The 27,410-nt window shown below is 42.2% G+C and overlaps 1 protein-coding gene across 10 annotated transcripts in view; it reads right to left on the bottom strand.

Moving 5' to 3' along the window:
• Positions 1-1,899: 1,899 nt before the first annotated feature.
• LOC124140720 (centrosomal protein of 170 kDa-like) overlaps positions 1,900-27,410 on the bottom strand; it is a 182,767-nt gene continuing 157,256 nt past the window's right edge. For 9 of the 10 annotated variants that reach the window (XM_046508427.2, XM_046508423.2, XM_046508426.2 and 6 more), the window contains 6 exons: positions 15,432-15,546; positions 12,924-14,668; positions 11,329-11,520; positions 8,758-8,843; positions 5,407-5,555; positions 1,900-4,935 (listed from right to left, as the gene is read on the bottom strand). In XM_046508427.2, coding sequence (XP_046364383.2) covers positions 4,709-4,935; positions 5,407-5,555; positions 8,758-8,843; positions 11,329-11,520; positions 12,924-14,668; positions 15,432-15,546 — 2,514 coding nt within the window. In that variant the 3' untranslated portion in view covers positions 1,900-4,708. The remainder of the gene's footprint in view (positions 4,936-5,406; positions 5,556-8,757; positions 8,844-11,328; positions 11,521-12,923; positions 14,669-15,431; positions 15,547-27,410) is intronic. The other variant, XM_046508428.2, reaches the window with a different exon arrangement.

Raw genomic sequence — 27,410 nt, 5'->3', positions numbered from 1 at the left:
CTGGTCTCCATGACAGAGATCGTCCTTATGAGTTGTCCTGAATTCTGAAGATGCTGCATACAGTGTTATGTAGCTGTTGTGACATATCTGATTCATCGCAGTGTAACAGAGGACATGCTGCAGTAGATCCCTGTCTTGTTGTACAGGGTGCTGCCGCCACTGCCACCTACATTGTAAGAATGTGTTGATTGTGGTACTGCAATGACACAGCCAGCAGCAGGATGTCTTGCTATGAGCCGGGACACAAGTAACAGAGCACATCTGTACACCACTTTAGATTGTAATGTTCTATTTGTCAAACATGTCAAAAACTTCGCAAACCATTGTATGTTTAGTATCTGATGCTGTTAGAATGATAATACTATCAGATCATGTTGTATCTTTATATATACACACATCCATAATATATTGGTTGGTTATTATTAAATTCATAAAAAACAAACAGTTGTGTTGTGTATGTGTACTGGTAGTGGACCACAATATTTTACTTCTCGAAACAAGTAGAGAACACAATTGCACACTCGGTAAAAAGTATTGATTCTTACCTAAATATTTTCTTTAATAAATGTTACACCAAACACTAATTACTATTGAAAATGAGTTGTGAAAACGTCAATATATTCAACCATTGCAACATACTTGACACTGCCAACTGTAAATCGTTTAGTGTGCCACGTATTTGGTCATACTGTCTATGAGAAAGATGGCTTCGCACCACCAGTAAGAGCACATGCAGTATCGTGTTACGTATTTGATCATGAGCAAGGTATTGTTATACGTATTGGATCGTGAGCAAGATATTGTTATACATATTGGATTGTGAGCAAGGTATTGATTCGGATCGTGAGCAAGGTATTGTGATACGTGTTGGATCGTGAGCAAAGTATTGTGATACGTATCAGATCGTGAGCCAGGTAATGTGATACATATCAGATCGTGAGCCAGGTAATTTGATACGTATCAGATCGTGAGCCAGGTAATGTGATACGTATCAGATGGTGAGCCATGTAATGTGATACTTATCAGATCGTGAGCCAGGTAATTTGATACGTATCAGATCGTGAGCCAGGTAATGTGATACGTATCAGATGGTGAGCAAGGTAATGTGATACATATCAGATCGTGAGTCAGGTAATGTGATACGTATCAGATGGTGAGCAAGGTAATGTGATACATATCAGATCGTGAGCCAGGTAATGTGATACGTATCAGATGGTGAGCAAGGTAATGTGATACGTATCAGATGGTGAGCAAGGTAATGTGATATGTATCAGATGGTGAGCAAGGTAATGTGATACATATCAGATCGTGAGCAAGGTAATGTGATACATATCAGATCGTGAACAAGGTAATGTGATACATATCAGATCGTGAGCAAGGTAATGTGATACATATCAGATCGTGAGCAAGGTATTGTGATATGTATCGGATCGTGAGCAAGGTATTGTGATACAAATCGGATCGTGAGCCAGGTAATGTGATATGTATCAGATCGTGAGCCAGGTATTGTGATACGTATCAGATCGTGAGCAAGGTATTGTGATACGTATCAGATCGTGAGGTAATGTGATATGTATCAGATCGTGAGCCAGGTATTGTGATACGAATCAGATCGTGAGCCAGGTATTGTTATACATATTGGATCGTGAGCAAGGTATCGTGATACGGATCAGATCGTAAAGTTGATTTATGGTTCCAGCTCTTCTGTGTACATGTTGTCGATGGCATGCTTGAGTCCACAACTGGAGAGGTGGGGGTAGCCTGGTGGTTACAGCTTTGCTTGTCACGCCGAAGACCCAGGTTCGATTCCCAACATGAGTAAAATATGTGAAGCCCATTTCTTGTATCCCCTACTGTGGAATGTGATGTAAAACACATAACAGAAATAACAAACAAAGATTGCGATTTGAAAGTTTATAATAAGTTAAATTTGTTCACCTGGCTTTTCCTAAGTACAAATGCATCATATAGAAGAGCATGTGAATTAAACGGACACAGAAACAGCACAAGGTCTGCAAAAACAATCATGTATTTACAGTTAACAAGCTTTGAGCTAAGTCAGTCTGGAATGAATAAAGCGCTTCCCGATGAGTCGCTCCTGGGGTCGCTAGTGCCACAGCGGATGTCCCAGTAGGATAGGGGTCTACAGATACTCCCACAGCTTGCACATGGTGCAAGCAAATCTCAATTCATTCAAGCACTGACAAAACATGGCCAGATGTTGCTATGTTTCTAAAAGAGTTAACGAAAATCAACGAAAGATATTATCATCCGAATGAAGTCTTTCCCAGTAGGAAACCTTCTGATAGAAGATTCTTTGCAGGAAAAACACATGACAGATGATATCGCTAACTGATAACTCCCAGCACATCCTCTGAAGGACATATTCCCGTATTGCCCTTCTTAGCCTGTGGTGTTAGTCTTCTCACAGGATGACTGAGGAAATACAACTGAGTTGGTACATCACTGAGTGTACCCTGAACCAGCAGATGGGATTCAGGCAGTTGTTAAAGGGGCTACCCTGGATACAAGCGCGTGGTTCACACATACTGTAGCTGGACAGATGCAGGCTCATGCCCAGTGCCCATATTGAACAACCCGGGAGAGGATAATTGTTAACATTACGGCTGAAACAACTCAAGTCCTCATCCACACTGCAATACATTACATTTTTTCCAAGTAACTTTGAATGTAATCTTATTTTAGAAATGTGTATCCCCGTGTTATGGGTTTTTGGATGCTTCAGAAACATTTGTAGTTTTCTCTCGTCACATAAATGTAAAACATCTCATTCCATATAAAAGACAACTTTCTCTTAAAGTACAAGCCATCATCTGAGAATTTACAATGTCTGTGTCATGCACTGTATGATTGTAATTTGTCAAGTTGTTCCAGCCTTAATATAACATTATCATCATATCCTCATTTCAGAAAGTGTGTGTTCCACACTGACAAGCCCTTGTCATTTTCTGGGTATTCGCATATTACACAGTTGCTATGTGTGGACTCGGCTTTCTCGTTAAACGAAGACTCGTACACTATTGGTGACAGGCGACATTTCTTATATCACAGACACGGAGCGTGACCAAGTGGGTTGCTACTGGTCAGACATTGCACAAAGGAATGGCAAAAAAACAAGCATGTATTTACAACACCACACAGCACCATTGTATAGCAGAACTCATTGACTCGACACCCATAACATGCTAAGCTTATTATTGTTGCTGAAAATGTTCTAGTATTTGCGATATAAAAAATGAATATTTCATGGAAACAAAATGATATGAACAGCTACATATGTGACATTATGAACATACACTATGTGTTTATATTTCACATCGCTACAACCTAGCATATTCATTATACGGAATCTCAGAATTTATCACATCACAGAGAGAGACTGCACGTTACAAATACTCTTATATAAGTCACTACATTGAAAGACTTGATTAGGCTAGATATCCACATACAATATTAACCTGTGTAAGAAATGCGTGAAGCGCTACCAAACAGCGTTATGCCCACACGCCGCACTAACGACATTCACCTCGTAATTTGGAAAAGTTGACAAATGTATGAAGGATATGTGTCAAATATAATGACCACTAAAATCTTTTAAACCACCCTAAAATATATCCTAACAAAGTCACACTGGCTTACACAAGGAATCTACAGGGGGACAATAACAATCTCATTCCTTTCCTAATAGCCAGTGGAAAGTATATATTTTACATTATATGAAATGTTAATTTGCAATAAAGATTTTGTGATGATCTTTGCAGTATCATTGGTTTTGAAAAGGTTTGAGCTACCTAGGCTTACAAAATAGCTGCCAAGATAGGTTAGACAATCGAGAATTCTCTCCCTTTGTTCCACAAAATCCTTCCATGAACTTTGAAAACTTCCAAGAAGAGACATGATTTTGAGTTTCATAATTCCACATGAAGTAAGAATGATGGGTTATAAGTAGCCATACCGGCTCTGCAGCAAGTGCCTTCCTTCAACATGTATATTCCATATCCAGTTTAACTAAGGAACATGTACTGCTTGTTTTCAACATGTAGAGCTATATATCCATGTAACTACCATGGGGGATTGCAGGCCATGCTGGGCTGTACAAGCACACTGTTACAACAGACTGCACATACAGACCGGGCGATACGGAGGAGGAATACACACCTCCCTTGTCACACAGAGGGTCATTTACATCTTAATATTTCCATTTACTATTTCTAATAAATCCATATCACTCAACAGGATCGGTAAATTGCAATATCTTTAAACAAATTACTTAAAAGTAAATATGTTTGAGTTACCTCCCCTTGTTTGTCGACCTGCACGACCAGTGACTTGGGAATTTAGCAAATGCCCACACTATATCATTTTGATATACATTGCATTAATCTTTAACAACTGAAAATATATCAATATTATTTCTGAGAAGGCATATAATTATTTCTTGTTTTTTCTGTCATTAATCTCTCATCACAGTTAGCTGGCTCAACATTTCTTCATACAAATTCTTTGGCACTCAAGAATGTAACAAGATCTGACTCTTTCTTCAGTTATGTCATGGACGTTATGACAGTAAAATTCGGCAAAAAACATTCCTTGACTAAGAAAATATTTTACAAGTAATTACTGAGATCATAGCCTCATTTATTTCCAGGATCAGTCCAAGCCAAATTTTACTTCCTTTGATAACAAGTTAGTAGAACTCTTCTTCCCCTATTTCCTCCATGTCTGGAGACATTTCTTGTGGGTCTTCCTGCTTCTTCCACGCCTCCTCACACTCCGGCTTGTCAATGAATCGGAAATCTGCCAACTCATTCCGTATCCGCTCAATTTCCTTGAAGTATTTTTGTTTTTCCCTTGAAGAGATTCCGGTGACTTCAGTGGGCGAGTCTTCATCGGGGAACAAGGCTCGGTGTACCACTGGAACGAAACAGGAGAAGTGAGTGAGTGAGTGAATTGGGTTTTATTTCTTTAATGTGGGAGCAAGCTAAAGTGACAGATCTTTGACGTATACCACCTTGCAACAGCACCAGTGCCCACAGGGTGCTGGTTATCAAGGACTCTACAGACAAACAGAAACAAGAAATCAAGCACCTGTTGGTGCTTCAAAATACCAGAGAACCTATGTTACACATCCAGGCCATGAATACTTGTGATCCTCAACTTCCTAACAATATGACAGACAGACAGATTTATTTTGTACATGTGTCAAATAGTACAATGACATTTTGTTGTAGGAAATTATGACAATATAAGCCCTTATTCCTAGGTTTCTGAAACATCGCCCACCATTTCATCAGGGAGAAACAGGACCAATAAATATGTAAATTAACCCAAAGCCCATACTCATTGGTCACTGTGTGTCTGCTGTGGTATAAAACTCGGATGTACCTTGTTGGTGATGCTCAATTTTGCGTAGATTCTTCAGGATGCCAGCCAGCTCCTGATTGGCTGACTTCCAGGCTGGGATCTCGTTCTTCCCCGAGTGACTCAGGAAGTCGTCAATGGGAGAGGGAGTTGCACTCACACGATTATGCTCTCTGAAAACAATTACACACGTTTCTGTCAAGAACACAATACAGATGGTCATATTGACAGTGCATAATCAGTGTTCATATTTTCACAGCAAAACTAACATAGGATATCCTGCCACTTCTTGTAAATACATCAACGACCAATGTACAGTTTAGGCATGTAATCAATTGTGCTTATATCTGAGTGTTGTTGTGACATGTTGTTCGGACTTGACAGTATCTGTCTACAAATATCTGACCGTACCTGTGTCTACTGTGAACTGACAGTACCTGTGTCTACTGTGACCTGACAGTACCTGTGTCTACTGTGATCTGACAGTACCTGTGTCTACTGTGACCTGACAGTAACTGTGTCTACTGTGATCTGTCAGTACCTGTGTCTACTGTGACCTGACAGTAACTGTGTCTACTGTGACCTGACAGTACCTGTGTCTACTGTGATCTGACAGTACCTGTGTCTACTGTGATCTGACAGTACCTGTGTCTACTGTGACCTGACAGTAACTGTGTCTACTGTGACCTGACAGTACCTGTGTCTACTGTGACCTGACAATACTTGTGTCTACTGTGACCTGACAGTAACTGTGTCTACTGTGACCTGACAGTAACTGTATCTACTGTGACCTGACAATACCTGTTTCTACTGTGACCTGACAGTACCTGTGTCTACTATGACCTGACAGTAACTGTGTCTAATGTGACCTGACAGTAACTGTGTCTACTGTGACCTGACAGTACCTGTGTCTGCTGTGACCTGACAATACTTATGTATACTGTGACCTGACAGTACCTGTGTTTACTGTGACCTGACAATACTTGTGTCTACTGTGAACTGACAGTACCTTCATCTTCTGTGACCTGACAGTAACTGTGTCTACTGTGACCTGACAGTACCTGTGTCTACTGTGACCTGACAATACTTGTGTCTACTGTGACCTGACAGTAACTGTGTCTACTGTGACCTGACAGTAACTGTATCTACTGTGACCTGACAATACCTGTTTCTACTGTGACCTGACAATACTTGTGTCTACTGTGACCTGACAGTAACTGTGTCTACTGTGACCTGACAGTAACTGTATCTACTGTGACCTGACAATACCTGTTTCTACTGTGACCTGACAGTACCTGTGTCTACTATGACCTGACAGTAACTGTGTCTAATGTGACCTGACAGTAACTGTGTCTACTGTGACCTGACAGTACCTGTGTCTGCTGTGACCTGACAATACTTATGTATACTGTGACCTGACAGTACCTGTGTTTACTGTGACCTGACAATACTTGTGTCTACTGTGAACTGACAGTACCTTCATCTTCTGTGATCTGACAGTACCTGTGTCTACTGTGACCTGACAGTACCTGTGTCTACTGTGACCTGACAGTACCTGTGTCTACTGTGATCTGACAGTACCTGTGTCTACTGTGATCTGACAGTACCTGTGTCTACTGTGATCTGACAGTACCTGTGTCTACTGTGATCTGACAGTACCTGGGTCTACTGTGATCTGACAGTACCTGTGTCTACTATGAGGTGACAGTACCTGTGTCTACTGTGATCTGACAGTACCTGGGTCCACTGTGACCTGACAGTACCTGTGTCTATTGTGACCTGACAGTACATGTGTCTAATGTGATCTGACAGTACCTGTGTCTACTGTGATCTGACAGTACCTGTGTCTACTGTGACCTGACAGTACCTTCATCTTCTGTGACCTGACAGTACCTGTGTCTACTGTGACCTGACAGTACCTGTGTCTACTGTGACCTGACAGTACCTGGGTCTAATGTGACCTGACAGTACCTGTGTCTACTGTGACCTGACAGTACCTATGTATATTGTGACCTGACAGTACCTGTGTCTACTGTGACCTGACAGTACCTGTGTCTACTGTGACCTGACAGTACCTGTGTCTACTGTGACCTGACAGTACCTGTGTCTAATGTGACCTGACAGTACCTGTGTCTACTGTGACCTGACAGTACCTGTGTCTACTGTGATCTGACAGTACCTGTGTCTAATGTGACCTGACAGTACCTGTGTCTACTGTGACCTGACAGTACCTGTGTCTACTGTGACCTGACAGTACCTGTGTCTACTGTGACCTGACAGTAACTGTGTCTACTGTGACCTGACAGTACCTGTGTCTAATGTGACCTGACAGTACCTGTGTCTACTGTGACCTGACAGTACCTGTGTCTACTGTGACCTGACAGTACCTGTGTCTACTGTGACCTGACAGTACCTGGGTCTAATGTGACCTGACAGTACCTGTGTCTACTGTGACCTGACAGTACCTATGTATATTGTGACCTGACAGTACCTGTGTCTACTGTGACCTGACAGTACCTGTGTCTACTGTGACCTGACAGTACCTGTGTCTACTGTGACCTGACAGTACCTGTGTCTAATGTGACCTGACAGTACCTGTGTCTACTGTGACCTGACAGTACCTGTGTCTACTGTGATCTGACAGTACCTGTGTCTAATGTGACCTGACAGTACCTGTGTCTACTGTGACCTGACAGTACCTGTGTCTACTGTGACCTGACAGTACCTGTGTCTACTGTGACCTGACAGTAACTGTGTCTACTGTGACCTGACAGTACCTGTGTCTAATGTGACCTGACAGTACCTGTGTCTACTGTGACCTGACAGTACCTGTGTCTACTGTGACCTGACAGTACCTGTGTCTACTGTGACCTGACAGTACCTGTGTCTAATGTGACCTGACAGTACCTGTGTCTACTGTGACCTGACAGTACCTGTGTCTACTGTGACCTGACAGTACCTGTGTCTACTGTGACCTGACAGTACCTGTGTCTACTGTGATCTGACAGTACCTGTGTCTACTGTGACCTGACAGTACCTGTGTCTACTGTGATCTGACAGTACCTGTGTCTACTGTGACCTGACAGTACCTGTGTTTACTGTGACCTGACAGTACCTGTGTCTACTGTGACCTGACAGTACCTGTGTCTACTGTGACCTGACAGTACCTGCATCTTCTGTGACCTGACAGTACCTGTGTCTACTGTGACCTGACAGTACCTGGGTCTAATGTGACCTGACAGTACTTATGTATATTGTGACCTGACAGTACCTGTGTCTACTGTGACCTGACAGTACCTGTGTCTACTGTGACCTGACAGTACCTGTGTCTACTGTGACCTGACAGTACCTGTGTCTACTGTGACCTGACAGTACCTGAGTTTGTTGAGTGTCCTGTCTGTGGACGTCTTCAGCTTGAGTGACAACTGGTAGATGGAGGTGATGAGGAGAGTGTCGTAGGACTGAAATATACACATATCAGTGAGTGAGTGAGTATGGTTGTAGGCCGCTTCTAGCAATATTCAAGCAATATCACAGCGGGGGACACCAGAAATGGCCTTCACACATTGTACCCATGTCGGGAATCGAACCCAGGTCTTTGGCGTGACGAGTGAACGCTTGAACCAACCGCCCCTATAAACACATCAACCTCAGCACCCACATGTATAACACAACTCAACTTCATCATAACAGACACATGGGCTAAATAGCAAGTTGGATTTCAGTCACTCAACCACGGCTTTGTTTGTATATTACTGACACTTAATGATGTGTAGATAAAGAGTACCCTAATGAGTGAGTGATGGAGTTGGGTTTAACGCCGCTTTGAACAGTATTCCAGTTATATCAGGGTGTGTCAGCTTAATGTGGGAGGAAAGCCCGAAGTGATGCAGGTCTTAGATGTTTGCCACTTTGGTGAAATAGGATCTCCAGAAATACACTGCAGCAATGTCCAAGTTTAACACACTGCACTGCAACATCAAGACTGACACAGGCCATGGACATAAGATCGTCGGCCACAGCCCCTCTGAGACACCCACAGACCTGCAGTACTCATCACATCACAAACAGCCTTTCATCATAATCAAGACACGTTTCTGTCCATGGCCCAGGGGTGTTCTATAAATAGGTGTCATAAACGTATTTCATGTGTTTGTTTGAATAAGGAGATCATGTTCTCCCGAGGGCAAGGTGGGATTATTTCATACATTTTTATTTCAGCACTGTTGTACAAAAACTCAACATACGAAATGTCTCTGTCATAATGCAGTCATTGGGGGCATGGGTGGCCCAGTCGTCTAAAGCGCTGCGATTCTCTGTGCAGAGTTGCGTCCCTTGGACACGCCAGAAACCTATGATTGTGGGTTCGAATCCTGGTTTGCCCCAATTATGTTTCTAGGTTTGTCAGCACCATACCCGTGCTCGTGGGTTTCACCGAAGTGGTAAACGTCTAAGACCTGCATCACTTCAGGCTTTCCTCCCACATTAAGCTGACATGCCGCGATATAACTGGAATACTGTTAAAAGCGGTGTTAAACTGAACTCACTCACTCACTCACTAAAGCAGTCATTAATAAACAAAGGTTTCCCTAAACTACCATGCAGTTCCATTGGTTCAAATATCACTGGCGCCTAGCTTCTGGAGTCAGGAGCCAACTCAAGGTTGTACTGTTGACATTAGAGCTATGTTTATGTCATGTTATTAACATATTTACTTGAATGATTCTTGAAATTAATTTTGAATAAACAACATGAAAAATTCTTATTTTACAACAAGAAAAGATTTTCACAAAATATGTAACATATAATAATTTTTTTGTTTTAGGACGCTATTGTATCTTGTCCACATGATTAAAGGTGTACATCTTCGTAAATGTTTTCATCTTTTTATTCCCAAGTTGTTTGAAGATTTCCATATCATAACTGGTATTAGTATCTATTTCCTTGGTTTCTTATGACAAGGTAACTGGGGACCAATTCTACCCCGGACTCCCCACTGGTGCCCTGTCATGTTCCAGGACTGACAGAACTAACGAGATCTTCTACAGACTACAGGCCAACACTGGCTGAACTCCACTACACAACACACACATTAGTAGGGACGTGCTGTGACAACACACAGGATATTCATGCAGTGGATAACAACACAACACACAGGAGGAAACACAGGCGACAGCACGGCATGATGGTGATACACGGGAAACAGCTCAGAGCCTACTCGGGAGAACTTTACCACATTCAGAAACAAAAAACTGTAGAAAAAACATTCCGGAAATATTTCCCTGAATGTATCTTGACATAAACATACATTATCTACACTATCAAACTCAAGGCCTGTCACAAAGGTTTGGTCGTCAATGGAGAACAGATTCACAATACAATGTGTGAGAACTGGTCATGGGGAACTTCGCAGGTAATAGGAACAACAAACATGACTATTGGGGGTTTATTATTAACAAGCTTATGTCAAACCTCTTCTGTTCAATCAATGTTACAAGTAGTCTGAAGGACGTTACAGTGCCAGGGGACATAACTCTTCTAACACACTGAAGTTAATGTGTACATTCAACATAGAAACATGCTGGCTCTCTGGTAAGGTAGATTTTATTTCTGAAAATATGTCCTCCTTGTGCATCTACGGAAAAAACATGTGCAATGTGGTTGAAATAAAATTAAAATAAAATGTCAAGAAAAATAAACAGTGTTGTGTCGATTGTTTCTTTTCATGACAAGTCAAAGAGTTATTTCCCTTTTTATATTGATCAAAGTTGTTAATCAAATGGTAGAAAAAGAAAATTCCTTTATGAAATTGTGTTGGATTTGTAAAATAATTAATAAAAACATTTGTGTGCCTTGTGCATAGATGCCTCCATTATAAAGCTAGCTGTCTATTTCAATACTAGAGGGACATATTTTCAGAAAGTACTGTATTTCATTATAACAAACCTGTGGACTGTCCCCGCCAGACAGTCTGGAATGGTTTTCCTCGTACTCAATGGAATCAAGAGTCCGTCGCCTTGACGACAGGGTGGAGGTGGGGAGGGGGGATGTCGCCACTGACGGTGACTTGAGCTTTGGCGGTGGTGGTGTAAAGGCGGATTTGTACACAGCACTCCCAAGCATGCCGCGACTTATGTCCTATAAGACAACACGACATGACAACACCGGAAGCAACGAAGGCTGGGAGGAACACGTCACACGGCCAGTGCAACAAAAGATAATTGTGCAAAACTAAAATACTTAACTACCTCAAATTCAAACTTTTGGCTATTCAGGACATTTTCATTAAATACGAGAAGCTAAAGATAATATATAATTTACTTATTGTTTATCCTTGACACCCTCAAATATCCAGTATACTATACCTCCATTCTAACTGATAATAGCCAGGGCCCCGTTCTTCAAAGCGAAGTCCCATACTTTAACATAGGCTTACAATCATCGTAGCGCTAAGATCGCTTTGAGGAACTTGGCCCTGAACCCATTCACTACCAGAACAACCTCGTGCGAACTTTGACAGACCAATGAAATGATTGACAGGAAGCTGACATTAGCCAATCAGAAAGCAGCTTTCTTGAATTACAGCACCAGTTTCAAACTGGTGACTTCCATAACAGACTATGCTTTTAAATATATTTTGACAAGTTCTTGTTTTAAAATTTCAAAACTGAACAAAGGAAATACTGGAACGTTTACATAGATGCCCAAGATTATATGGCAGTACTTCCTAAGATCGATATGTTATGGTAGCAAGCACTAAGATCTGATTGTAATGAGATTGATCACTTATTTCCCACAGAATTCCTTTGGCACACAAGACTAAATTCATTGAACAGCTGTTTTCATCTTCAAAATCAAGCCATGGCAGTGAATGGGTGGAGGGGGTTTATCATAATAGATTGGAGATATAGGACACTGGATAATTGATGAACTGGAACGTAAATATGATAAGCAATTCAACCATAATCTACGAATGTTAGAGTATCATAAAATATTTGATTAAGTTAAACAAACAAGGAATGTTCATAAATTTCAAATGGAGTTTGATGCCAGATGCAAACTTTGTTAATAATTTCAAAGACTATTTTTCCTTAGTACAAATGGTCAGAATATAAAGTTAGGATATTTAAGAAAACCTGACACAAATACACTAGTTTCTTGTTAGATACTAAAGATTTAGCATCCATTATAATAACATGTCAAGGGATCTCCAAGGGTCCTTTCATGCTCCTCATGCTATTGTTATGTTGCTTCATTCAAGGGTGGCAGGGTAGGCTAGTGGTTACAGTGTTGCTGAAGAGTCCTGGTTTGATTCTCTACATGGGTACAAGTTAACCTTTCATCTTGCTAGAATATTGTTAAAAGTGGTGTAAAACCATCATACCCCTAAAATCCTTCTAATGACGCAAAGTTATGTTCATGATGTGACTTTTATGTTAGTGTAAAACTAGGGTGCAATAAAAAAACTCAAGATGCAGATATACAACAGACAAGAGGGTCACTGACAACACTACCATAGACATGCTGGGACAACTACCCACCTGAGATGAATGCAAGGAGAGACTAGTATCATCCTCGTCAGCACTGTGGGAGATCCGGTCTCGGCGCAGTGGCCCGGATAGGGGAATGAATGCCCGTGGGAGACCCTGCTCGTCGAAGCTGTCCGTGGCCTCGCTGGTGGTCAGACTGAGATCCTCTACACTTGATACGGAGCCATTTCTATAGGTGTCGCTACTTCGGCCAGAGAGTTCTGCGGAGTTGGTAAATGAAGCTGATCTGTACATCCGCTTCTTGGCCAAAGTTGATTGACTTGACGGCAGTGGTTTTGATTTTGGTACGTCTTTAGCTTTTGCTTTAGCAGAGGCAACTGCTTTCCGAGGGTCATACTCCTTCCTCCGCTTCCAGGCAAGCCGCTCGGCTGCTTTGGGTGAGTTGGAGCGACTTCCTGGCTGAGACTGGCTCCGAGCACTGTTGCCAGTAACAGACAGTCCCCGAGATCCTTCAGTCTTCTTCAACTGGGTCTTGAGAACCTTCAGTTCAGATCTCCGTGCAGCTTCAACAGGGTTGAAAATAGACAGTGTCTTTTGCGAGTTGGTCTTGTAGCCTGATCGCAAACTATGCCTACCACCATCTTTTCTATCAAAGTTCGGAGATGATGATTTGATATTTTCCCTGCTCTTTTTGACTATCTCAGCTCCTAGACTGACCTCACTCTTGCCAGAATCAAACCTCCCCGACATCCCAGACTTGGACCGTGCGGTGGACCTGGCCGTGCTGGAGGCTGTGGACCTGGCCACGCTGGAGGCCGTGGGGGCTCTCGAGGAACTGGCAGTACGGTTGGTGGATCCCCTGGGCGTACTTCCTGTGGAGCTTCTGCTCCTGTTTGTCCTGGGAGTTTCCTCTGGACCATCAGCTTTGGCCCGTCTCAGTGCGAATGCTCTGTTGGGCTTCGTGTTGGTAATGAGGCCCTTCTTTGCCTCTTTCTTTGCGGAACTTCCCACATTGTCTGAACTGACATCAGAACGATAACTTTCAGAGTCTCCCAACTCAGAGGATTCACTATAAACATCTGACACTCCTGAAGTGTCTAAACTGTAGCTTCTAGGTTTGGTAGTTTTACTCACATTTTGGTCCCTATTCACAGACAGAGATTTCCCCAGAGGAGGTTTTTTAGGTGTTGATGTTAAAACATGTTTGGTTGTTGACCTCTTTCCTAGATTGTCCCTTGGGCTTGAAAATGTTGTTGGTTTTACAAACTTATCATCACCATTAACCATTGCCACTAGGCTGTCAGAGTCTGAGTCACCAGCTGTGTCATTCTGACAATAGCCATTCATAGTCTCTCTGTTAGCCATTCGAGCCTCCATGGCCGCCATCACAGTCACGGTATCCCTCAACAACACCTCTGTATCCATGCTCGTGTTTGTCGGGGCGGAATCTGAGGCAGGACTATCCGTCCTCTGGGTGGTATCCCCGCTCATGTCCGACCCACTTCCACTCCGACCACGAGCCGACGAGTCCCCGTTGGTCTCCTGGTAGTGAGTTACCACTTGACTAGAAATAGTCACACTTTTTTGTTTTGAATCCAGGGGCCACAATGTGAGTGGGTCCTCTTGCCTTGGGGTGGCATCTCCTGACCGTGGACTCAGCTCCCCGATCCGAGGGCTGTAATCACTGCTGCAGGGACTCTGGTCAGTGGGGATGGAGGGCAGCTTCCTTCCTGTCCCTGGTCTCTTACGCACATTAGGTGGCTTCTGGGAGCCCAAATCTTTCATATTGTTATGACCTGAAAAAGGTAAATTACATGGTTGCAGATCAGTGACAGTTGAATAGGGCACACAGAGACTCCACGTTTGATTGCTCAAGTGAAGCATCTCATTGTCCGTGGCTTCAGGGCGAGTATACCCTGCTTGTACCCCACTGATTTCAAATGAATAGGGACAAAGTGAATAGATGCGACTATTGTGGCCTCTTCAGTCACTAGCCATCTATATTATAGAATAAACCTTTAATGTCTTCACCAGCATTCTGACACTGTTCATCAAAACAAAAGTCATTTTCAGAATAATACTGAAATGCTTAAAGGTATGCTTATCTATGGACAAAGGGGATAAAAGTAATGTAGGAAAAAATAAGTTTTGAAGACGTTTCCCACGATTGTGTAATCAGTGATCCCTGGGGGAGCGTGCGCTATTGATGGGATTATTGCCTGGAGGTGATGACGAGCTTGAAACTCTACACTATTCATAGCAGCATCAAGAGGTGAAACAGATTCTACTTTGGTCTTTTGTCTTTTGTCATATTTCCTAAATACAAAAATGTGAATCAGATCACAAAATAATGATAAAAAACAACTTAAACTAAAGCCAAGATAGAGTTGTTCACTAAAACTCAAATTTCCATTTTTGAAACCTACATTTAACTGTATCTCCAGTTAAGTACCCGAAAATATGTCATCCCCAAATTGTATTTCTGAACTTGGGCCGCCTCAACAAACTTGTTACAAACAAAAGGCTTTTCTCAAGATGAAACATTTCGACTAAACCAACCTTCTTCCAGATCTAGACTCTGAGATTTCTTCAGTGCTCGCTGCTTCGCCAAGGCGGCCCACTGTGACACCCACTTGGGAACATCGTCGGTGGACATGGCGGCCAGAGACAGGTCCTGAAACAACAACAGCATCACTCTCAGTACTGAGTTTCCACTTTAGGAAGGAATCTGCCTGTCTTCAAGAAATGTTTCTCCAATACAAATCTACCAGAAATCTCTGATCAAATGACCAACTTCTCCTGTCTGTACCAAAATACAGACTAAAGTCCTTCAATGCTCGATCCTTCTCTCACACTGTTGCCTCTATGGAACTCCCATCCCTTCAGCCTCAAAAGTGCATCTAGTATCACTGTGTTTAAGTCTGGACTCAAATCGGACCTTTTTGAAAGTTACAACTGAATGTGTAGATATTTACTATCTTACTGTCCACTCTCTGTTGTATACATGTACATATATGTGCACTGAGCATGTCCCTCAGTGATGGGGAATTTTGTGCTATAGAAATAGCCTTATTATTATCATTATTAAGCAATGATCTTGAGTTCCAAGGCAGGAACTACAATCAGAAATTCTGCAATGCTGTATTGAGTGAGGTGTGGTGAGGTGAAATGGGGCTTAATGTCGTGTCCAGGGATCGAACTCCGAACCTTCCACTCTCCGGGCGGATGCTCCACCACTAGACCACGGAGGTGGTCTCTGTATTGAGTCCAGAGACAAGGCACTGATGGTGGGTACAGTACGGAGACACAACACTTCAATCATATACTAGACTGTTTCTATATATTTAGGAATAATCAACAAATATATGACAAGGGGGGAAACGATGGATTTAAAATAATAAAAGAAAGGAATAAAAAAAAAAAAAAAAAAATATTACAGAATTTATCATCATCATATTATATTACAAACATCACATACATTATATTCTGTTTGCAATTACCCAAACTATATAAAAACGTACAATCATACATGAGAGATTACAGTACTTGAAGTTCAGATGACTGAATGTAGATGAGGTGAGTCACATCAGTGATGGGAAATAAACCACATGTACAGCCCTGGGGCCAGGAAACCGCTCTCGGGCCCATGGATAACGTTCTCCTATTTACATGTATTGTATACTGTGCAATAAAAATGCAGGCACTTTGCATACGTCAAACCTTGACTTTCAGGTAACACCTGATAAAGCTCGGTCTATCATCCACAGAGGTCAAGGTCACAGAGTTCAGGTTATTTTACATGACTGGATGCTCCCCTGTGATGAAGCTGACAATGATGAAACCACAATTTCTAAACCATTATCCAGATAAGTGCTCCTTGTGAAGCCAGGTCTGTACACCTATAGTTACTTGAGCATGGCCTAGCTCGCCCCACGGCCCAAGTTCCTCCCTTGTCTGGCTGTGTGGACAGGCCTGGCTGGAGGTCCCTCCCAACACTGACAGCCTTGTGTACAACAGCATGCTTCGCTGCTTCACAAATAGATTCAATATTACCAAGCATCAATGCGGAACGAACCAACTGGAAAGTGAACACACCCAGATTACCTGGTCATCATGGGCATGATGGCTCAAAGCCCTGGGTGGACCCAATGATAACAACCCTTGGTCGACCCGATAACAACCCTTGGTGGACCCGATAATAACAACCATTGGTGGACCGGATGATAACAACCTTGGGTGGACCCGATGTCTGACAACCCATGGGTGGACCCGATGTCTGACAGCCCTGGGTGGACCCAATGATCACAACCCTTGGTCGACCCGATAACAACCCTGGGTGGACCCGATAATAACAACCATTGGTGGACCAGATGATAACAACGCTGGTTGGACCCGATGTCTGACAACCCATGGGGGGACCCGATGTCTGACAGCCCTGGGTAGACCCGATAACAATCCTTGGTGGAACCAATGATAACAGACCTGGGTGGACCTGATGTCTGACAACCCTGGGTGGAGACGATGATATCAATCCTGGGTGGACCTGGATTAACAGGCCTGGTTAGACCCGATGATAACAACCCTGGATGGACCCGATGATAACAGACCTGGATGGACCTGTTGATAACAGACCTGGATGGACCCGATGTCTGACAACCCTGGGTGGACCTGATGATAACAACCCTGAAATGACCCGGTATCTGACATCCCTGGGTGGACCTGAGGATAACAGCCCTGGATGGACCAAATGATAACAACCCTGGGTGGACCCAATGATAACAGCCCTGGGTAGACCCGCTGATAACAGCCCTGGATGGACCCAATGATAACAAACCTGGGTGGACCTAATGTCTGACAACCCTGGATGACCTGATGATAACAACCCTGGGTGGACCCGATGATAACAACCCTGGGTGGACCCGATGAAAAAGACCCTGGTTGGACCTGATGTCTTCAACCTTGGGTGGACCCAATATCAACAACCCTGGTTGGACCTGACATCAACAACCCTGGGTGGACCCCATGTCAACAACCCTGGGTGGACCCGATGTCTACAGCCCTGGGTAGACCTGATATCAACAACCCTGGGTGGACCCGATAACAACAACACTGGGTGGACCCATGTCTACAGCCCTGGGTAGACCTGATATCAACAACCCTGGGTGGACCCGATAACAACAACACTGGGTGGACCCCATGTCAACAAGCCTCGGTGGACCCGATGTCTACAGCCCTGGCTGGACCCAGCGGCTTACTGACCTGGTGTAATGTCAGGTGGGATGGCTTGATGTGAGACAGTTGGACCTTCACAATCATCCTGAGTGGGATGTCATGCATGGTGATGGATCTCAGCCCTACAGCCATAAACATTTATACCTACATACCCCATCAAACATCTGGCCATGAATCTGTAACATCCTCTCTAGAGTGTCACATTCAATTAGATATCTGGGTAGGTTTTGTGAGTTACTGAGGCATAACCTATTCCTGATTAATGCGTCTCATGTGTGTGGCGGTTGTTGAATTTGTCGCTTAAAGGCTCTGTTTTTTTGTCCTGTGAGAGAGCTAGACTTGAACACCCTGAATACAAGGATATTTTACTATTTCACAAAGAAACATGTTATCCATCAAAGTGACTGAAGGTTCTGTTATGATTAAGAAACATCAGATCCATGATAATATACTTCCTGAAGATCAAATAATGATCTCACTAAAAAATGGCATGTGTTTCTATTTGATAAATGAACAACAAACAACATCCATCATCCCAAACCCTAAGCTGTCAGGGTGGGTGGGTGAGTGAGTGGGTGAGTGAATGGGTGAGTGAGTGAGTGAGTGAGTGAGTGAGGTAGGTGAACGAAGAGAAGTTGGTGGGTAGGTGAGTGAGAGAGTGGGTGGGTGGGTGAGTGAGTGAGTGAGTGAGTGAGTGAGTGAGTGAGTGAGTGAGTGAGTGAGTGAGTGAGTGGGTAAGTGAGTGAGTGGTTGAGTGAGTTGTGTGAGTGAGTGAGTGAGTTGGGTGTAATTCCAGTTACGGCACTGCATGTCAGCTTACTGTGGTAGGAAGGCCCAAAGTGATGCAGGTCCCAGGCGTTTACCACATGAGCAAGGGTATGGTGCAAACCAACCTAAACACATAATCGGGGTGAACCGGGATGGCAACAATGGCAGGATCCAGCAACAATGGTTGGATCCAGCAACAATGGCAGGATCCAGCAACAATGGTTGGATCCAGCAACAATGGCAGGATCCAGCAACAATGGCAGGATCCAGCAACAATGGTTGGATCCAGCAACAATGGCAGGATCCAGCAGTGGGCTGCAACTAGCTCAAGTAATTCAGGAATCCTTCTCATCAGAATGTTAGTCTTAGGGATATCTGCCACATTTACTTGTGTATAAATATCTATAAATTGTCACAATCATTATATAGACAATACAGCTAGGATGCATATTATACTACTAAAAAATGTTTTATATGTATACAAAGGTAATGAGTCTTGATTCATATCGAAGTGGGTAAGTTCAGACACAATATATGGCTTTAGGATATATAATGCATTTCATCAACATTAATTAATACCTAATTCAATATTGTGCATATTATTTGTGGCGAAGTTGTGAGTGTCAGGAGATTGTTTTCCTGCTAGTTTCACTATTTTCCAGTGGTAACTTGATGCCCCCACACCTCAGGGCCGTGCTACAAAGCAAGGCCATGGAGACTAAAACAATGTCACATACAAATACTAGGTCTACATAAACAGTGACTTGTTATTACACCTTATTTACTATCAACCAGTGAGTCAAAAAGTTACCTGTGACTTGCATGACATGGCAGAGCTCTACAGGACTACATGTTTACACAATGTATCAGATGAACAATGTTTGTATGAAAACACACCGAGTCAGCGAGTCTCCCTGCCTGACACCCCATGAGAACACAAGATTATGGCTGCTTGACACCATGATGAATGGAGACCTCTCCTACATTCCAAATATATCCAGTCAGACGATGCATTAAAGGTACACTGGGAAAACGTATCATCCGTTGTCTTCTCAAAGTCATACAAACATCCATACTCCATCACCAGCAGCTTATCAATTTTGAAAAATATTACAAAATGGCGAATTGTTATAAAAAATATAATAAAATAAAATAACAATTTATGAATCACCATGATTATGAATCTACATGCATAGTATTGCCTTATGTCATGGATCCGATTTGGAATATGTCGACATATGAACCTTCAGTACAAGACCCCAGCTTTATTCCATATACCATCATGACAATGATTATACACATATATCTATTACCAATGTCGTGACATATGTACTTTAAGGTGAAAATGAAACATAAAAAACAAAAACAATAACAGAGTGCTCTATTAATGAGATTTCATAAGTCCAAATTAAAAAGGGTAATGGATCAGAAATCCATCCATTATCTCTTGTAATGTTGAATAACATACAGCATGAAACTGCGGTTGGCTGATGAAGTGCACTTATCATGCAGTAAATCAATAACACCCCACATCCGTCACTGGGCCACTTAGTCAATCACACCTGTCCAGGACACACCTGTAACGAGGCAGATTAATAATGATGGCCTTGCTTCTGTGACACCTGTCTACACCGCAGCTTCACGCAATACATTTGGGACTTCCTCATCACCATGTGTGAGGTAGGAGTATGCACCGTATTGTGCTTCCAGGCACATGACACAATGACCACACAGGACTACTGTGTCATGCAAAACACAGTAGCAGTCTGAAATGTTGGAAAGACCGTTCTGTCATTTCGAGTTTTGTAAAATGCACATAACTCCATTGAATCCATGGTTAGTGAGTGAATAAGATCACTGGGTGCTATGCTGCTTAAGTACCTCACAGGTCTCCTGAGTGGATTCCACCCTTGAAGATCTGGGTTAGAATTGATCATCAGCAACCCATGCTTGCTGTAACTGGCGATTATGCTTGTCGTAAGAGGCGACCAACGAGATTGGGTGGTCAGACTCACTGACTTGGTTGATGCATGCCATTGCATCCGAATTGCGTGGATTGATGCTCATGATGTCAATCACTGGATTGTGTGGTCGACATTTGACTATTTACAGACCGTGGTAAAAAAGGTGTGATATTGTTGAGTATGGCATGAAACAACAAACAAACAAACAAATAAACAAACCTTAGTGGATTCAAACTTGGAACTTCTGTGAGACAGTCTGACACTAACCTTTAGTAAAATTCACGACTGTCACACCTTCCTAATATCATGTCAAGTGTAAGAGGTTAACCATCCAGCAGTGCCCAGCACATCCTACTGCTGCACACCTGTGTAATGTACAGGTACCACATCTCACCTGTCGGCTTAGAGAGGGGGTTAGGCTGAGTTACATCAGTGTTGACATTGTGTAATTAGATCCCAAGATGGCACACGATGTATGGACATTACTGCTCCTTTCAGAGATTAATCAGCTCTCTAAATACACGGAGAATGTCAGGAATCCTACCTTAATGGGGCCATCCACATCGGCCTCTCACATCATGAGGACAACACCCATTAGACCACAACTATAATATTTATTACCTGTCCGCTTCAACAGTTCTGTGTACAATATGAGATTCCCAAGACATTTAGAAGAGACATTTCAAATTTCATACTGGTTTAATGTGTTTCTTCACAACATGTATAATATGCTCACTGACTGAATAGTGTAAGATATAGTAATGATGTTCTCAAGAAACACACTGCAGGTGCATGGATGAGCACTCCCAATACAACCCATATCCCATAACTTGAGCTATAATCCCAAGCTGGATACTCCCAGTACATACAAAAACAGATGCAATAAAAACCACCAGATATTTGAAAACATAAGTGTTGAATAACCGTAACCATATCTCTCTGTTATCGTCTCTGTCGGGGCGGTAGGGTAGTCAAGTGGTTAAAGCGTTCGCTCGTCACGCCAAAGACCCAAGTTCGATTCCCGACATGGGTACAATGTGTGAAGCCCATTTCTGGTGTCCCCGGCCGTGATATTGCTGGAATATTGCTAAAAGCGGCGTAAAACCATACTCACTCACTCACTCACTATCGTCTCTGTCATTCAAACCCCTTCACCCACAATATATCGTCACTTGGGACTACAATCTTAATGACACTGTCTCCCACCCACAACAAAGGCTTATCAAACTGTACCGCACTCACATCTTTTCCAATAATAGTTTTGAGGTTGACAACATAGACCGCTCTTCTGAACACACTCCAAAAAGTACAATCTCCTTGACACACTTCAATCTCTATTTGGTTCACTATTTATCTGTGACAACAGTATTCAGAAATAGAATCTGTATATTTGAGGTTGGATGTCATCACGACAGTGACTAATTTGGATAGCAACATCTATATCCTAGATACACGTTTCAGGGCTACTTCTTGCTCCTTCATCGCCTGAAACAGCAAGAGATGCCCTGAAACACTGTGTATGTATAATACAGAAGTTGTCAAACTTGTCAGATTAAGATATTTTAATAAATATTAGCAACGATTTACACACTAACACAAGTAATCAGTTTGGTTTCTTATTGAGTGAGTGAGTTGGGTTTAACGCCGCTTTTAACAGTATTACAGTAATATTGCGCCGTGTCCGCTTAATGTGGGAGGAAAGCCCTAAGTGATGCAGACATTTACCACTTCAGTGAAACCCACAAGCATGGGTATGGTGCTCACAAACCTAGAAACATTATCGGGACATATTGGGATTCGAACCCACAACCATAGCGTGCCCAAGGGATGCAACTCTACACAGCAAATCATGGCGCCTTAGACGACTGGGCCACCTGTGCCCCCTTGGTTTATTATTGAATAATGGGACTATCCCTATGAAATGTTGAATGGTATATACACTTGCAAATAACAGTAAAACTCCCATTCAGGATAAAAAGAACCACAAATTGTCCAACACAAAATACATTAAGGCATCTTCAAAGGGCATTTCTGAAAGTTCTTCTCCACCAGCCAGCAGCTCTCACTGATCAAAGGGCAGCACAATCCACTGGTCTGGGTTACTGCTTCAGTATTGATGAATCAGCATAAAGTTCTGTCAGACCCGATCCATAAACATGAAATCTCTACACTAGGCTTTTATCAACATGAAACATCCTTGCTTCAGGGAGGTATTTCAAAGTCGAGTACTTTTATGTTTCATCAACTATTTAAGGGTATTTCAAAGTATGGGGATACAAAATCGAGTTGAAACAGTCGGTTGTCTCTAATGATGGCTGACATGTGTGGGCAATGGCAAGTCATCAACAGTGCTGGGTGGAAGACAGTTTATTATGGCATGGACAGCTCAACAACAAATCAGGGCGCTAAGGAACTGTATTTTATGCTGAGTAAGAAATATTACATCGTTATGACAGGGAAACACTAAGGGCTCAAAATATTGTGAATAAGTCTGGGATCAAACCAAGACCTTGTGTGCAGGCTGAGAGAACACACTTTCCACTGTGCTACTGTGCTGTGGTTGTTGGGTTATATACTCACCGCCAAAAGAAACATGAACCATAGAAACATATAGAGAAGTATGTACGTTCAGGAGATATGTTTGCAGTGTGTACCAAATAATGACAAAACTAACAATGAGTCCAGTGTTACACCAGAGTGTCTTTATTATTATCACGCTATGCTGCACATGATTTTAAACTTTACACGCTAATCCTGCACGAGACAAATGGTGCATCTCGAGTCATTGATCTTTGACGTTACATGTGATGCGTTCATGAGCTTCGGTTCACACAACATACCAGTATGTTGGTTTGTGCATCAAACCAATCTAATATCTCTTGAATATGAGGAATTCTTCATATATTAACCGACATATGTGGTATTCACGTTTCTAATGTCGGTGAGTTTATTCTAAAGGAGGGTGTATTACGATGAAGGGGTGTATTATGATGATGAGGATGTTTTACGATGAACCCGACCGTTATCCAATCACAGAGTACCCTGACCTAGCATCTGAGATGATGTGCTGTTCTGTCTGCCTCTGCAACAAGGTGGAGGGCTCACCGCTGTGAGAGGATTACCTGTATTTGGTCAACATTAAACACCCCCGTGATACTCGCAACACCCTCAACACACAAAACCTTTAACAGTGATGTCTCCTTAACAAACAAACGTTAGGGCCCTTCTCAAACTAATGACTCAGTTCTTAGTTCATTTTGAGATGATACAAACCCAATCTAATGAGGTCTGTCAACACTGACACGTCACTGTGACTTCAATCATGTGACACAGACTGGGATGATATGGGGCAACCTGGCCTCTCGGAACAATTCCCCTAACATTACAATTTATAAGGCCCATTTCTGGCATCCCCCACTGTGATGTGTCTGGAACACTGGAGAGTAGAACCCTACTTAATCACCATACCGAGTGGTATGTTTGTGCAGACGATGTTGAGAGAGGCCGCCAAAAGTAATAAATTACATTAACACGACACTTCAGTGAATTCAGGTCACTTCCTGACACAGAGATCCTACGTTCTTGCTTCACAGAGGAATCCAGAAATCCATACAGCTCTTACATGGTGACACAAACAACTCTACTCATTTTGTCAATACCACTGATAATATGAAATAAGTTTGAATTTGATTTTCTTACAACTAAGAGAGTCGAACATGTACTGAAAAAAGATATTTCAATTTGTTTCTTTGTCTATTAGACATAAGGCTTATCATCAGGTGTTAATGTGTGATGTTACAGGTAAATTACAGGTAACTGCTGCTGTCTATGTTCCTGACAGATGTACATCTCACCCCATCAGATTATGTCCAAGTTTTTAGGTGGTGACGTAGCCTAGTGGTTAAAGTACCCGCTCATCACGTCAAAGACTCGGGTTTGATTCTCCACATGGGTACACTGTGAGAAGCCCAGATTGCTGTAATATTGCTAAAAGTGGCCAAAACGACACTCTCTCACATCAGCTTTTACATTCCTGTCCAATACAGCCAATGAATGATTTTTTAACAGATACTGAATGACCTCAGTATTCATGAAACAGAGCACATGTCACCAGGGGGGACATGATGAAATAAGAGCTTCTCCTAAACTTCACACACAAAACGGAAAACAAAATGAAGAATATATGCCCTGACAGAAATCTGTCACGATATCTGCCACACACAACAACCCGGCAAAACGATTAACAGAAGTACAAAGGTGATAGTTCATGCAACCAGTGACATTATCCCACGAAAAGTTCAAACATTATATACCTCCTGTCTACATCACTCTACAGAGACACAGAAGTCAGTATCTCACCAACAATCTCTAACCCTACCTTGACCGTTAACTTTCCTTTCAATGTATCGTGCGACTGAAGACGCAGATATAAAGTCACGCAAGCAGGGTGTAACATGTCAATGGCAGCTACTGAAAAGACTCACTCTGTATTCAACTCCCACACTCACTTACCTAATCCCTGCCAAGGAGACTGACACCTGAAATTTACCTGTACATTCCGCAGGGGTCAGGTACCTGACAGACAACAGGTGACTTGGGGGTACAAGGATAGGTATCGGTCCTACAGTCCCCCGACACTGAGAGGGCAGGGGGTGGGGATCTCATACCCCAATGGTAACACTGTACCATCTTGGCTTGCATTGAGATCAGTAAACTCTACGCTTCAAGTTCAGTGTGTGATGGTAAAATTTCCAAAGTGTAAAAATATCATTTCAATTTCTTATACTAAAATGTTCAATGTCTGATGGTAAAATGTTCAATGTTCAAATAGTAAAATGTTCAGTGTTTAATGATACAATGTCTAATGGCACAATATTTCATGTTTATCTGTAAAATGTCTACTGGTAATCTGTCTAATGTGTGTTTAATGATGAAATGTTCAATGTCTTATGGTAAAATGTTCAACGTTTAATGGTAAAATGTTCAATGTTAAAATAGTAAAATGTTCAGTGTTTTATGAGAAAATGTCTGCTTGGTAGAAACTGGTAAACTGTCTAATGACTATTGTCAAAGTAAAGTTAAGATGTTTAATGTTACAAAGTCTAATGTCTAAAGATTAGTACCTGATGTCTAACAGTAAATACATAGAAACTCTCAAAGAAAATAGTCAAACAAACACGTACTTTGAGATAATATTTTGGCTGATGACTATAAATGAATGCACACATACCTGTCCATACTCAGGATGTACTTATCCTTATAGATATATTACTTATAGACTATTTAATGACCAGGTCATTCACCTGTCACAGTTGACATCTGACCATATTGACATACCTGAAACTGATATACAATAGCAATATCTATTGACATGCTCAGATATCTATCGTCAGAGTGTCACCAAGAAATCACTGCCTCTCTTCAGCTGTAGTTAGATAAAGGTCACAACTCACTCGGTGATATTAATCTGTTTACAAATATGCTCTGATAAGTCCCAAATTCAAAATTAAAGACAAATAATATGACAACTTGTTCACCCATGACCTGACCAAACCATAAACAAAACAGGTTATTATTCTTACCTGCAGGAATATATTCCCTGATGGGGGATTGATAGCGTGTTCCATTTCCTGTAAAAGCCTTGCTACGCAATGTGCTTGTTACTCCTTGTTAAAGCCAACTCCTGATGAATGTCGAAGTCTCTAAATGTTTACAACTACCTCAAGCTAAGACAAGACCATACTACTCTCCCTGCATACCACAAATGTTTTTTCACTCTGACAGGAATATTTGATGGTGTAATTTGTTGTCAAGGTCTGCGAAGTCAGCCGATCCTATCCATCAGTGTGTGTTATCTACCAGGAAATCCAAACTCTCAACCTCGCGGTGTCTCTTTGATGCTCTCCACCGCTGGAGGTAAAATACTTCCTCTCGTACTAGAGAGCTGAGGGTGAATGCTTCTTTTCAATGGAAATTCGCCTCTGGATCCTCGACTATGAGGTAACCGAAACTCTCCTGAGTCGTCTAGAGGGTGGGAGAGTGCTAGTCACCAGTGGGAATGCTCCACTATGAGTTAACTGCAGCAACTTCCCTGAGTGTTTCACAAGCCCACTAGCAACAACTGCCCTGTGTCTGTGTTGGTGTGTGGGATCAAGCCACACCAGTCAGCTGGAGCTCGTTAGTTGCCTCACTGAACAGAAGCTCTTGGGATTATCTCACATGGATTAGGATTTAGATAATTATACCTGTCAGTAATGCTTCAAGAATCAAATAGACACCTCAGCTCCTTAATTAGATTCGTATACATGCAGTGTAATATATATACAGGCTGTGCATTAACCCTACCCTGTGTAAATATATCAGCATTTATAAATAAACTCACAGTGTTACAAACAATAAAGAAGTTGTTATCTACAATAAGTTTCACGTCAATATGTTTTTCAAACTTTTAAAAGCCTCGCCAAGACTTGATTAAGACTTGCACAAGTCTCCAAGGCAATAATTATTAGTAAATTATTATCAGTAGTAAAAATGATAATTTCTAGATAATATAAACAATAAGAACAAGTTGTCC

The sequence above is a fragment of the Haliotis rufescens genome, unplaced genomic scaffold (assembly GCF_023055435.1).
Source record: "Haliotis rufescens isolate VD_foot unplaced genomic scaffold, xgHalRufe1.0.p SCAF_3, whole genome shotgun sequence".
Taxonomy (NCBI): domain Eukaryota; kingdom Metazoa; phylum Mollusca; class Gastropoda; order Lepetellida; family Haliotidae; genus Haliotis; species Haliotis rufescens.
The sequence above is the reverse complement of the archived record's forward strand: the minus strand, read 5'-3'. Positions and strand labels throughout refer to the sequence as shown.